General features: G+C 41.2%; 2 protein-coding genes across 5 annotated transcripts in view; one reads left to right on the top strand and one right to left on the bottom strand.

Moving 5' to 3' along the window:
* Positions 1-4,654, bottom strand: part of LOC113064089 (cytospin-A-like) — a 30,334-nt gene extending 25,680 nt beyond the window's left edge. For all 3 annotated transcript variants that reach the window (XM_026234634.1, XM_026234635.1, XM_026234636.1), the window contains exon 1: positions 4,497-4,654. The gene's annotated coding sequence lies outside the window, so the exon portion shown is untranslated. The remainder of the gene's footprint in view (positions 1-4,496) is intronic.
* A 5,997-nt stretch (positions 4,655-10,651) lies between these two features.
* LOC113064088 (protein SET) lies at positions 10,652-14,033 on the top strand. Of its 2 annotated transcripts, none has more exons than XM_026234632.1 (8): positions 10,652-10,967; positions 11,928-11,985; positions 12,089-12,231; positions 12,340-12,443; positions 12,534-12,647; positions 12,737-12,907; positions 13,011-13,146; positions 13,288-14,033. In XM_026234632.1, the coding sequence occupies exons 1-8, from the start codon at positions 10,895-10,897 to the stop codon at positions 13,290-13,292; spliced, it is 804 nt and encodes a 267-aa protein (XP_026090417.1). In that variant the 5' UTR covers positions 10,652-10,894; the 3' UTR covers positions 13,293-14,033. The 2 variants fall into 2 exon arrangements, with proteins under 2 accessions (XP_026090417.1, XP_026090416.1); XM_026234631.1 differs by having other exon boundaries at positions 10,653-10,967; positions 13,011-13,151.
* The last annotated feature ends 548 nt before the right edge of the window (positions 14,034-14,581 follow it).

Genomic DNA, 14,581 nt, shown 5'->3' with positions numbered 1-14,581 from the left:
ACCGTCTGGGGGTGTAATCGCCATTCTCCCTGTTCCAGAGCCTGTCTGGATAGCAGATCCGCTCCGAAATTCAATCGTCCGGGGACATGAATGGCCCGGATCGAGAGAAACTTGTCCCGAGACCACAGAAGAACACGCCTCGCCAGCCTGCACAGGGGGCGAGAGCGCAATCCTCCTTGATGGTTCAGATAAGACACAACCGCTGTGTTGTCTGATCTGAGTAGCACATGACGGCCGATCAGCAGATCCGAGAAATACTGGAGAGCCAGAAAAACTGCCAGTAATTCCAGTCTGTTTATATGCCAGCCGCGCTGAGCCGCTGTCCACACTCCGTGGGCTGGTCGCCCTCGACACACAGCTCCCCAACCAGTCAAAGACGCGTCCGTCGTGACAGTCTCTCGGAAAGCATAAATTCCCAATCGAACTCCTGACAGGAGAAATCCGGTTGACATCCAAATTTTCAGCGACATCACACACCGCCGTGTCACCGAAATCGTGCGATGCGGGAGACAACGGGGTGAAATATTCCGCCTTTTCGTCCACCACTGAAAAGGGCGCATTTGAAGCAATCCCAGACGAATCACGGGGGATGCTGCTGCCATTAGACCCAAGAGCCTGAGGCACAATCTCACCGTCACCGTGCGACCCGCTTTGAAGTGCCGCACGCATGACGCAATCGACTGAGCGCGCGGGAGAGAAAGCTTCGCTGTCATCGCGCGAGAGTCCAGATCTATTCCAAGAAAAGTTATCCGTTGAGAGGGAGTTAAAACACTCTTCTTGAAATTTGTTCGTAAGCCCAGGCTGTTTAAATGATTCAGCACAAGATCTCGGTGAGAGTGTGCTTGAGTCCGCGATTGCGCTATCACCAGCCAATCGTCCAAATAGTTCAACACACGAACGCCCTGGAGCCGCAACGGGGCCAGAGCTGCGTCCATGCACTTTGAGAACGTACGGGGCGCTAAAGCCAAGCCAAAGGGAAGAACGCGGTACTGATACGCTTTGCCCTCTAAAGCGAATCTGAGGAACTTCCTGTGTCTCTTGACGATCTGAATATGGAAATACGCATCCTTCAGATCGATCGTAATAAACCAATCGCTTGGTCGGATCTGAGACAGAATATTTTTCACCGTCAACATCTTGAATTTGCTCGGTCTGAGTGCAAGATTCAGACGGCGTAAATCCAGAATGGGTCGTAACCCGCCGTCTTTTTTCGGTACCACGAAATAACGGCTGTAAAAACCTGTCTCCATCTGAGAGGGGTGTACTTCTTCTATAGCCCCTTTGCTCAGCAGAGCTGACATTTCTTGTCGCAGCACCGCCATTTCCGTAGACTTCACCGTAGTGGGAAGAATTCCGCGGAAAGGAGGCGGGCCTTTCCGAAACTGAATGGTGTATCCGTGACAAACCGTGCGTAACACCCATTGAGGAATGCCGGGCAAGCGTTCCCACGCGGCCCGAAACAATATTAACGGTTTCAAAGCTTCCGCTCCCAGCAACGCCGTCATACGCGTTAAAACGACCGGACACGAAAAACCCGTGGTGTTCGTGCACCGGGGAAGCGTATGCGCCGGAGTCGTTGCGTTCCGTTGAGTATAATCCTGAAACGTGTCCACGGCAGGAATTAGGCCAACAGATGGAACATCGGGCTCTGCCGCTAGCGAAAAAGCGGCGGCTGTGTGAGCCGTCATAAACGGGCCGTTAGTGTAAGGTCCTTGAGTCGTCCCTCGAACTCCGAAAGCAGGATTGCGCAGAGTGTCTGAGGGAGCGTCTGTCATTACAGCTCGATCCAATGTTGCTCGAGGCGCTGTTAGCGGCGAGACAATCAATGTTTGAGCATGGGGACTGCAATGAGAGTGTGGGATGCGCGAAAGCGGTCCGACAGCGCTCTCTAGCGGAGGGCACAGTCCCTGGCAAGCAGCAGAAAGATCAGGAGCTGCTATTCGGCACCCGAGAACGAGAGGCTTTAGCCGTCGAGGTCAGGTTCAAACGCTTACGTTGACGCTGGTGCGCCGGAGGAAAAACCCTAGGGCCCCAGTCCTTACGAGGAGGCGCCATGGGTGTAGGTTCCTCTCGAGAGGCTGCTCGCTGGCGGTGAGAGGAGGTTGAGCGAGAACGCGCGGGCGCTTGCCGGCGTTCGACCTCCCTGGGTCTGCGGGGAATCAGCTGGCGGAAAGCGGCTGATTGCTGTTTCGCTGCCCTGAACTTCTCCACTACTGACGTGACAGCCTCACCGAACAATCCATCCCTGGAGACAGGGGCATCCATAAGGAAAGATTTATCCTTCTCCTTAATATCGGTGAGATTAAGCCAGAGGTGGCGCTCAACCGAAATCAAACCGGCCATAGTACGGCCCACTGCACGAGCGGTATGTTTGGTAGCGCGTAGCGCCAAATCCGTAGCTCTACGCAGTTCTTTAACTGCCTCCGGTGTGATGCCCTCACCTTCATCCAATTCCTTCAATAACTCCGCCTGGTAGGCCTGAAGGACCGCCATAGAGTGGAGCGACGCAGCCGCCTGACCAGCCGCCATGTAGGATTTACCCACCAAACTAGACGTGACTCGACACGCCTTCGAAGGAAGAAGGGGGCGAGACTTCCAAGCCGCGGCCGAACTAGGCGCAAGGTGTTCGGCGAGAGTCTCTTCCACCGGGGGCATCATAGTATAGCCATGGTTCGCCATATCAGAAACGGTGGCGAAATCCGCGGCCGCGGCGTTAGTAATCCGCGCCGAAAATGGCTGTTTCCAGGACCTCGAAACCTCCTGGTGGAGGTCCGGGAAAAAAGGCAAAGGCCTCCGGGGCTGTGTAGGTGTCCGACTGGTTAAAAAACGGTCGTCCAGCTTGGAAGAAGGTTGGGCCTCGGCCTTGTCAACCTCCCAGTCTAGCCCCAATTTACCCACCGCACGAGAAACCACATCCAACAGCTCACTGTAGGAGGGGGAAACACGCCTCTCCTGTCCGCTAGGAGGAAGAGGGCTAGTGTCGGTCGCGAAGTCCTCAGACCCCGAGGCCGCGGTGGATAAAACATCGTCGTCATAGCGTCCACAACCGAAGGAGATGGCGGTGCATGCCTCCGGTGTGGGAAGTAAATCCTCATTAGAGAAGACGACGGGCTCAGTATAAGTTTTATTCTGCAGCAGGGTAGGGGAGAGCGAGCGATGTGGAGAATATTCCAGCGCTGCGCTGTCCACAAAATCCATGTCGCACGTGTCACCCCAGGCCCTCGCCTCGTGCGGTGCCTCGGCAGTCGCAGAGGTGACCTGACGGGGGTTAGACTCGAGGGCGACATTAGAGAAAACTTCCACCCTGGAGCGCAGCACTCTGAGCCGCAGGCCATCACAATGGGGACAGGAAGAAAGGCCGCTAAGCGCCGCCTGTGCGTGATGTAAACCAAGACATACTACGCACCTGTCATGAGTGTCCCCCGCCGTGATGTACCTGGTACATGGCTCCTTACATTTTCGAAAGCTCATCGCGTCCGCGAAGAGGAGTTAACACTGCTCGAAGAGATCGCTGGAGAACGCGAGACGATAGGGCACAGATGATTCGCTATTCCTGAAGGAATGAAATCTGAGCGAAATGGCGCGCTGCACCCAGGTATATCATGCTCGCGCATGCGCAGGGTGGTGCTATGCGCCATTTGGCCAATAGGATTGGCGGGATGGTATAGGGCTTCAGACATTCGTCACACCAGAGGTGTTCCCATACGTGGTGACGTCACCGCAGCATCGAAGTGACCTATGATAGGGAACCTCGTTACTCGGCGATCAAACCTGCCTGCCTGACGTTGACAACGTAACTTCCGAACCTGTGTTGATTAGGCCTCAAAATATGAAATTAAAATCCAAAATATATACGTAATAGCCTACGTGTGTCAAAATCATTTTCTAAAATATTCATAAGGAATTTATAAATTGTGCAAAATATTTTAATAGGCCTACATTTTTTATCTCCCTCTCGTCACTAGGGGGTGCTGCAGCACCCCCAGCACCCCCACTTCCCGCGGCCATGACGTTAGACGCCATAGACTCAGCAGAGCCCATTCCGACCAAAAAGTAAAGTAAATTCTCTTGCCATTAATGACATTCTGAAGATGGACAGTGGATATATATTTTTTAAAATAACTACTATGGAAAACCAAAGTGAACTGTATCCTTGGAAATTTTTATATGTATCTTAACGTCGTAATAATTTACATAACACACATAAAAGTTATTCTGACTCATGATGGCAAACGCAACATTATTTCAATCGAGACATTAACTTTTCAGTTATATAGTTGCAGTTTGTTTTGACATCAAACGAAGATTGGCGACACTATAAACTGTTATAATACTAGTATATATGATTTTTAATTTAGAAAAAAAAGGTTTAAAAGCTCCCGGTGGGCCTGGATTGTTATTTACTGACAGAACTGACCACAGTCGAACTGGGACTCAATTCAGAAGAAGAAACTACATCGATCGAGGATAGGATGAAAACTTAAATGACACTTTACCTTTCTCTCCTCGGAGAACTTCCTAGGATGTACCCGAATGAACTCTGACTAACGTCATCTTAAAAAGAAAAGACAAATAAACGCTTTATTGTTGAAAAATCTCTGCTTTCCAACTCTCCGGCAGCGGAGCGATGCTTGTGATTCCCACTCCTCCTACCAACGCGATGTAAAGCGGGAAACAATGCGCGGTCACGCCTTATTTCAGTAAATTGCAATATTTTTCAAAATAAAAGTCTTGGACAAAAACGGCAAAATATTTGTATTGAATACACTGGTATTGATAAATACAAAATTGAAAGGTTGCGGAACGAGAGGAAAGACCTTTGTTTAAAGAAACTTTAAACTTAAAAAAAATTATTGCTTTTTTGTCTACTGTATGTAGAAGTAGCTTAATAGTTACAAAAATCTGGCCCACTAAAACAAAGGTTGCAGGACATTCCCAAATTTAGATTACCCAGATCAAATGACTAGTATAGCAGTCTTCAAGAAGTTTGTCTACTCTGTCATTTTAAATGAAAAGCTTGGTTACAGTTAATTAAAAGGCGGATAATATATTTCATAAAGACTCTTCCCAAATGTGTGGTAGTAATTTAGAAACAACAAACTACACTGTTAGCAATTGATGTAATTTTTACAATAAATTTTACAACAACGCACTGTATTCATGTTTTTGTTGTAAATGCAAGTGCATTATGGGAAATTAACGGACAGTCCTGTAAAATTATTGTAACTACACTGTAGAAGCATTTTTTTACAGCAACCGCATAGCATTGTGGGATCGCTGCTGTTTGAATTTTGAAATTACGCGGCCAACGGACGGTACTTTTTGGAAGAAAGAACATGTCTCAGGTATGTAACATAAAATTTGTTTTATAAGTCTTTATATATTAATACTGGTGATCTGAGTGAGTGCTGATTGTTTCATTTGGTATAATTCAGTGGAATAGGGTGAAGTTAGTTAAAATCGCGTCTTCATACTCGATCCAGATTTACATCGCAAGAACTTTACCCAGAAACTATGGACTTTGAGCTGGAACTCGGTGTGCTTCCACCGCAGCTACCATGATCTAAATAAAGTTCTGGGTAAAAAAAATGCCCCTCAGAAAGTCCCTGCTCGCGAGGTACTTGTTCAAAGGTAACGTTACTGAACTTTCGGGAGTGGCAATGCAGCATTGTAGTTTCAACCACCATTTCTTTTGATAATTTTTAAAATATTACTGACATCGTGTCATGAAAGGTATAACGTTAGTGTTTTAACTATTTCAGGCGAGAATGTAGTTGTTTAAAACTCAAATATGCGGTTTATTTATAAAGACTGCGTCTATTAAAAAATGTGTTTCGCTGATGTCGGAGACGGTCAACTCCACGCGATCAGCGGGAGCTCAGGGATCATTAATCCGTCGGGAGCACTCTCAACTCGGGTAGACATCTGACATTTGCCGCTGGCTGTGATGTCTCTTTAGTGGTAAAGCATAAAATATAATTCGTTTTGGGTGAACCGAACAGGTAATCTTTGGTCTTTATTCAGTTAATCTTTTAATATGTTAAAATGAAAATAGGAGACAATAGGCTACTGTTTGGTATAATATTTTGTTTTATATAATGAAGGCCTAACGTTACACATTTCCCTGAACTTTATTTCTGCGGCTATTAATATGTTTAACGAATGAAAATGAGAACTAAAGGAGGCAGTGGTGTTTGATATCATATTTCGTCTTATTGAAATGAGGGGGGGTCGGTGGAAACGCGTCATAACTGTACCACGGTCATGAACGGTCAAGGCAGAAGGAAAAGACTGAGCGGGAACAGCTGTAGACCGTCCGCAGGATCAGCTGCACACTGGCTGCTAGATGGAACATATGTTTGCTTGCTTTAAGCCCTGTTAATAATTGTCATATGGTTATATGTCAAAGAAGAAAGGAAAGGCTGTAATTCAACATAATCCTATTGCATCCTTAAAATGCTTAGTCTAAATTAGGAAAAACCATACCATAACTTATTCTCCCACCTGATAAAATTGGTACTTTTGCCCATCCTGCCAATACTGCCACTCATGCGTGTGTAGTGAAGGGTTCTAGTGCTCTTTTAGTTATCATATTGTGTATGCATTTCAGGAGAGGCACTAAGTGCAGACAAATGGATGATGTCTTTGGAAGGGACAACTGTGATGGGGCCCCACAACAACCTTCTGAATGGAGTGCAGCGACCTTCACTGTCTACATGTTTAACTAACAGTATCCTAAAGAGGCCTCAAACACTAAAGGTATGTTTAAACTGTTTGCACACTTATAAAGAAAATAGACTCTACGATATACTCTATGCATTGATGTCAAAAGACAGGTTTCCATCCAATTCCTTTGCACCTTTTAAGCGCATTCGTAGAAATTTGGCAAAGAAACCCTATAACTGGAGAGCATTTCCATCAGCTCTGTTATGTAAATTAGAAATGGACAGGAGAGTAGTCATGAAACGCTGTGGGATCAAAACTTAAGGGGCAACTTAAAACAGCCGATAGAGTTGCAACAAATGTGCATTTATGTTGCATTTATTAGCAAGTCAATCCACATAAAAAGTTTTATTCACATTAGAATATTTTGTGAATTTGAACCGTTTCCATTCAGGATTTTTTTGTTTGTTTTCAAAATGTTAAAATGTGCATTAAAAAGCTGGATGGAGACAAAGCTATTGCTATTAAGTGTCTAACATAGAGTTGGTATTGCCCTGCAAGACATTTATGTAAACACAGAGAAGTCTGACAGACAGCAGTTTAACATTACAATTTTCATTAAGTCAATTTTGGGGGTTAAAGTCATTAGATGTGATTTTACTTTTTCCTTTCTCTTTGGAGTGTTACAAGCTCTTGGTGAATGAAGAAGATCTGTATAGGGTGGCCATATGCGCCGTTCATACGGGACACGTCCCCGCCAGGATTTTAATATTGCCTAAAACATCCAGGTCGATCGAGAGCTAAAGAGAGCAGAACAGACAGCTCCTTAAGCTTTTGAAATTGCTCTCATGTGTTTGTTCGTTCGTTTAAATTGAAGCGTCACTCTTAAACGCTGTTTCTTTAAAAAGGGAAACTACTTTGTTTGGCCTTCCAAAAGAGAACACGACTAGAAATCATGTTTATATCACATTTATAATGGGTTTGACATTATAATGAAATAAACATTATAATTAAATGTTTGTCTCGTTGCTTCGGCCGGACAGGGCACAGTATGTTAAGTGGCATAACATTTCAGTCACATGATAGATAGATTGGATAGCTGGTCAATCAGAGCACACTTTGCTTTTCAGAACGATGAACTTTGTAAAAATCAACACGTTTCAGAAGGCGAGGAGAGGAGTACCTGTAGAGGAGAAACAATAATGTGTTTTTTTAACCTTAAACCGCTTAAACATTTCATTACACCAAATACACAAAATAATGTTCTTTTTAGCAACGTCATATGACCCATTTTGCAGACACTTTTGTCCAAAGCGACATTCAATTTACAGTGCATACAGTGACATTATATATTTAAGAAAAACAATGTAAAAGCCAATGTAATTCTAAATGTTATGTTGTTAAATGTGTTGATGTTAAATAAATACATCAACGTCATTTTTTTTCTACAAGCAAGTTTACTTTTTATGTTTTTTTTTTTTACACAGTATTTATCATTACCTGATATGAAAACTTGTTTTTACTCTCTCTGTTTTCAGAGCTTTTTGTGGAATCAATTCCAAGATGTCAGCAAAGCAGAGAAGAGACGGAGGATCAACGCACCTGTCTGCACCCTATTAAGAAGACTCCTGGGTTTTGAGTTGATGGGCTAGTATTGATGCCCACCCACACCCCACAGCTTCCCCAGTTCAAGACTGGTTGGGACCTTTTGTTATTTATTACCATGTTCCCCCTGATGATAGACTGTCTGGAAGTGAGCTAGATTCTTCAGTGAAACTGTAATTTTGTTTGTATGAAAAAAAAAAGATAAAATACATTTGTAATATGTGATGTTGCATAGTGTGTTAATAATAAAAAATAATAAAAAGTTGCCATTGTTTTGGTTTTAATTTTGGAAGATGGAAAATTGCAGTATTTTATTATATTTAGAAATTACAATATTGTAATTGTCTCCTGTAAAATTACAGGAAATTCCTGGCAACTGAGTTGCAGTAAATATACAGTAAATTTAAATAAATTACAGCATTTTACTGTAATAATGCTACTTTAATCACAGTAGCACTGCTGTAAAAATACAGGACTCTATTGTATTAAAAAAACAATATATTACCTGTATATTACTTGCTGTAAATTCACGGCAATTAGTTGCCAGGAATTTCCTGTAAAATTACAATAAATTTTTAACAGTGTACACATTCAGACAAGCTCTATCAGTCCCGTATCAGTGTATAATTAAAAAAAATAATAGTTAGAAGAAGAAGAAAAACAATCTTTGAATAAAAAGATATGTGAATTAGCTCAAAACTTTCTTTCAAAAGCACGTCTTTTGAAAGTAGCTATTTGCTTGACATATGTGCCCTCTTTTCAGAGACTAACTATGCATGTAAAACATAGTCTACTAAAAATATTGAAAGTAACAATAAAATGTAATCAGTGTAACTCTTAAATTTATATCGTTTATTTGAGAATTAGCAAGGCTAAATATTTATAAGCATTGATGCATGCATAATTTTCCTCAAAACATATCTTCCAAAACACAATATGTGTCAACACAATCAGATGCAAAACCAGTGTGTCAAATCTCTATAAATGTATTATAAATACAGTAAGCATTCGGGTAAATGAATGAATAAATGATTTGAGATGTTTTAGCTACATATTTTGTTGTGTCTACAACATGCCTGTGTGACCTTGTTGAAACAGGTAAAATAAGCAAATCGGTGTTCAATGAATGGTACAGAGACAGGACAACAAAATAATAATAAAAAATAATAATATTTTATAGCAAAATAATACTTTTATTAACCATAAAAATATTAAATTGATAAAAAAGTGACAGTATAATAGCGGTATAACCTGCACCTGCTCTTTTACTGCACTGGTCACAGTACTTTACATACATATATTTGCACTACTCATATTTTGCACAGACTGCACACTATTCTAGCTATTACTGTAAATTATCTAAAGTTGTTACTGTACAAAGCACAGTAAACTATTTCTATAAAAATATCATTGCACTAGTTATTTTGCATATAATACATTGTTTAACAATACTTTTGCACACTCATCCAACTGTATTTATTAACAATGTTCTCACGTTGCTGCTGTTCATAATGTATATATAATCCTAAATTTCTCTGTTCATAATGTACATACAATATACATTTGCATTCCTATTTATATTTTGTATATACTCTGCTTAATACTGTATATAGCAACTCCACTGTACATTTTGTATAACATAACTTCACTTACTTTGCACTTTTATGTATATAAAACACTTTATTCTTGCACTTCTGGTTAGATGCTTACTGCATTTCATTAGCTCTTTACTTGTTCTCTGCATAATGACAATAAAGTTGAATCTAATCTAATCTAATAACCATGAACATGCAAATGTGACTTCATTATTAAAATGTTTATTTTAAAATATCAGGGGTACTACAAGTAAATATATATATATATATGTGTGTGTGTAAAGGTGAGAGATGTTCAGATGACAAAAAAATGTTGTGCATTTTAATGTGTTTGAAAGACAAAAGCCTTCCAAAGATCTAGTAATACTTGGCTTAATAATACACCGAGTGAAAATTAAAACTAAAAATGAATGTGTTCATCACGTTGTTGTGCAATGTTGAAACTTCTTAAACCAGAAATGTTTTAATCAGTGGTCAAATGCTGTGTAGCCCTCTGACTGGTGACTCGTCTTAGTGGGAATGTCCACAAAACTGGAAGACTTTCTGAATGAATACAAGTGGTAGGCTAGAGGAACATTTGAAAGATGAAAAAGAGAAAATATAATTATATAATAATTAGGAAAAATCAATATACTGGTATCAAATTTGGGGATTCTGATTACGTAATTCAGATTACATATAATCACTTATATCCAGCTCTGATTATGCCTGCCCTGGAGGAGGCGTGGCTCTTTATTCTCCTAAAGCGCGTTCTCGGGACTACCAGAGGGGGCGCGCATGCGAGCACAGCAGTGGGTGTCAGAAAAGAGGAGGTGCATGGCGTGATACGCATCTCTCATTTGAGTTTGTGTGTGCGTGCGTGTGTTGTATGTGTGGAGGGGAAGCGCAACACACGTTGTGATATTCGCACTTCTAAACTGAGCTAGAACCAACTTTATTTCCCACTACTTTCGCTTTCATCGAGCGGAGGAGGACGTTCCGGAGTTTTTGTTTTAGGAGTAAGAAGGCAAATCCTCGGCTGTGGAGGAATAATGTCGGCGTCGTCGGCGAAAGTGAGCCGAAAGGAGCAGAACTCGAATCACGACGGAGCGGACGAGACCTCGGGTAAAGTAATGGCGGCCTCCTGCGCACCGCCATTTTCAGTAACTTACATTTCTTGCGTTTAAAGCACGAATATCAATTTTAACTAGCCGCTTGGTGTTTATTTTAACATTTAAACAAAGCCCGAGTTAACCCAACAAAAGTCTTTTTTGCGGTGAAATTTCAGCAAAGGGGTGTTGCGCGCACCGGAGGCCATGTTTCCTTGCGCGGCGGCTTCATTGTGCCACGCGCGAAGAACATTGCGCTAGCGCGCCATTTAATTTATAAAAACAGTATAGTTCCTGGTTGTTTCCACTTATGTATGTGCTTAGCTCTGTGTTTTAAATCCAATGTGGCTCGAGTGTTATTTGTGCATTGCATTGCGACCATGTTGTGTGTTAATAGACTAACTGCTTATTGTGTCTCCCCCGCCATCACGAGCCGTTCCCACATTTGTCATTGAACCATGCTGCCGCTGCATCACAAATCACTGTAAATGTGTTCAATGACGCGCAATTGGGTCAAAATGACTTTCTAATCCGATCTAACTGTTAATGCATGGCAATAATGTGTAATTCATTGGGATGAAGGTAAATCTGGCCCAGCGCGTGGCCTCCTCCTCTGTTTAAACCTCGCGGCCTTGCGCAGCTATTGCTGAAACTGCACCGGATTGAGCCGGTTGTTTGGCGTTAACACCTCGGTTTCACTTTTAACTTCTCTTGTGTTTCTGAATCGAATATTCGATAATGTTGCTTTATTTTGTTAGTTTGATTTACGAAATAGATTGTGTTTACATTGTGCAAATGCATTGTTTAGTGTAAAGTGGCATATGCAATTATTTGTGAAGTTGTGCTTTTATGTTAGTCCGTATATAAGGATTGCTTGCACATGCAATTTTGTCCTTATTTTTTGTAGGACAATTATGCATTTTAATGGCATAGTGAATTAGCATTTTTGTTAATCTTTCTGTTCATTGCATTTCAGAAAAAGAGCAACAGGAGGCAATTGAACACATTGATGAAGTACAGAATGAAATTGACAGGTGAGTTTGCCAATGCTGCTCAGGTATCATTTGTTAGCTCACGTTCAGTGTGGTTTATTTATGCATTTAATTTTTTTTTTCCCGCTTCTGTTGCTTTCCTCAGATTGAATGAGCAGGCGAGTGAGGAAATCTTAAAAGTAGAGCAGAAGTACAATAAGCTACGTCAGCCGTTCTTCCAGAAGAGATCAGAACTTATAGCCAAAATTCCAAACTTCTGGGTCACAACATTCGTCAACCATCCACAAGGTGAGAAGATGCATACAATACTGAGACCATTTGAGGGTGATGTTAAATATTGTTGGTTTCTGATATGGTTCATATATTCTATTCTAATGAATTGTTTCTGATTAATAGTCTCAGCCTTGCTCGGTGAGGAGGATGAAGAAGCACTTCATTACCTGACCAGGGTGGAGGTCACAGAGTTTGAGGACATCAAATCAGGTTACAGAATAGATTTTGTAAGTACCCTTTTTCATCTGGTCGAGTCTGAAAGTAATAAACAGCTATGACCAACGAAGGTCTGACCTGTAATTTTATCTTCTCTGCAGTACTTTGATGAAAATCCATACTTTGAAAACAAAGTCCTCTCAAAAGAGTTCCACTTGAATGAGAGTGGTGACCCATCTTCAAAATCCACTGAAATCAAATGGAAGGCTGGAAAGGTGGGTTAGCTATGTTTTTTTTGTTTTTTTTTTGTTGTTGGAATGCTGTTCCTTTTTGGGTGTACGTTAACTTTTTATGTACGATGCAGGACCTGACGAAGCGTACTGGACAGACACAGACCAAGGCAGGGAAGAAAAGGCAACATGAAGAGCCAGAGAGTTTCTTCACCTGGTTCACCGATCACTCCGATGCAGGGGCTGATGAACTCGGAGAGGTCATTAAAGATGACATCTGGCCCAACCCTCTGCAGTACTACCTGGTATGAAATATTATTATTATTATTATTATTATTATTGCATTACTGCAGATGTGTATTAGCCATAGCATGTCAGAACTTGTATTTATCTTTTTCTCTCTCTCAGGTTCCTGATATGGATGACGAAGAGGGTGAAGGCGAGGAGGAAGATGATGAGGAAGAGGAGGGTTTGGAGGACATTGATGAAGAAGGGGATGAGGAAGAGGGAGAGGAAGATGAAGAGGAGGATGATGGAGAAGATGGTGAGGTGAGAATTATTCAGCGCTTTAGGGAAATTCCACTCTTTAATGCATGACAGTTTATATGCAGACATTGATCTAAAATGTATTTATCAAAAGCTGGCTTAAGTTTGACCCCCAAATATTTTCCCTTTCTTTTTTCAGGATGATGGGGAGGATGACTAAAGGCTGATAAGGACATATTCCAACACTCGCACCTGTTCTTTCCTTTTTGAAGTCATCCTCCAACCTTGGGAGCAAAAAGCTTTGTTTTTACTTTTTTCTTTTTTTGTGCTCCATCTTCTGTTCTACTGAAGCCTCTCCTGTCCTGACCATGTCTAAACCCTGTTAATTCCCTGGACATACAGTTCCTGCATCGGAAAACTAGTGGCATCTCGTTGCTGAAGCCTCTTGCGTCATCTTTAATTACAACCATCTCCAAAGACAAATGCAAAATATTAACAATCTGCACGTCATCCTCTGTAGACTAAACTTAAATAGCAGTTTATATATTAAGTATATGAAAAGATTTTTTTCTGTGAATGGTTGTGAGTTGAAGTAATAAGCCATGGTGCAGTGATCTAATCATAGCGTACATACCTAGCCACTTTTTCTTTTTGTATATTTTCTTTACTGCAGAGGTGGGCCCCAAAGAGTTGACACTGTTTTTCTTATGTGATGTATCGGACAAAAGGAAAGCACCAGCTAGCTCCTGTCACCTCTTGTAAATGTTTTGGGGTCAATATCAGGGTATGGCAGTTGTTATTGTTGACGGTTCAGTGGGGTCGGGTGGGGCGAGTGGGCATTTGACACATCAACATTTGGGTTTATGTTGATTGAATTTTCATTGTAATGTTTTACAGACACCCATGAGGTTTGAAACATTTTTAATAAAAACAAAACAAAAAAACTTCCTCTTGTAATTTTGAGCTTGGCTAATTAAAGGATTATTTAAATGAGATAATAAAGCCTGTAGAATCTTAAAGAACTCTACAACTGGTCTTTTCTCCACCTGTTTTCTTCTTTTGGAGATGTACAAATGAACGTGTTTAAGAGAATAAGGTGTTTTTATACACTTATTTAAAAAAATTTGGTACACCTTTAAACCTGTTTTTTTTTTTTATAATTTAGCTTAATTTTGATTTGTATCTCATCAAAGGTTAGAATTTTTTACTGCTTTGAGCTCTAACGAGTTTGGTTAAAAGGAGACATTTAATCACTGATTTGGGTCTAAAACGGAATAGTTTAACCCATTTTGATTTATTGGCATGTCATTTTCCATGAACAGTATATTACATGTCTTCTAAAAATATCCACTACATTTTGATTGAATGATATGGGGGAAAATATATACATTTTATTATTATTAATAGTGATTTTATATATATATATATATATACATTTATGTTAGGTTAGATGTTGATCATTTATGGTGAAGGTTATGTACACCGAATTGCAG

This window comes from Carassius auratus, chromosome 46 (genome assembly GCF_003368295.1).
Source record: "Carassius auratus strain Wakin chromosome 46, ASM336829v1, whole genome shotgun sequence".
Taxonomy (NCBI): domain Eukaryota; kingdom Metazoa; phylum Chordata; class Actinopteri; order Cypriniformes; family Cyprinidae; genus Carassius; species Carassius auratus.
The sequence above is the reverse complement of the archived record's forward strand: the minus strand, read 5'-3'. Positions and strand labels throughout refer to the sequence as shown.

Excerpts from the sequence above, each read along its gene's own strand:
- LOC113064088 (XM_026234631.1), top strand. The coding sequence starts at position 10,895 with ATGTCGGCGTCGTCGGCGAAAGTGAGCCGAAAGGAGCAGAACTCGAAT. Across the intron at positions 11,986-12,088 it reads GTACAGAATGAAATTGACAG|ATTGAATGAGCAGGCGAGTG; the intron begins GTGAGTTTGCCA and ends TGCTTTCCTCAG. Across the intron at positions 12,232-12,339 it reads ATTCGTCAACCATCCACAAG|TCTCAGCCTTGCTCGGTGAG; the intron begins GTGAGAAGATGC and ends TCTGATTAATAG.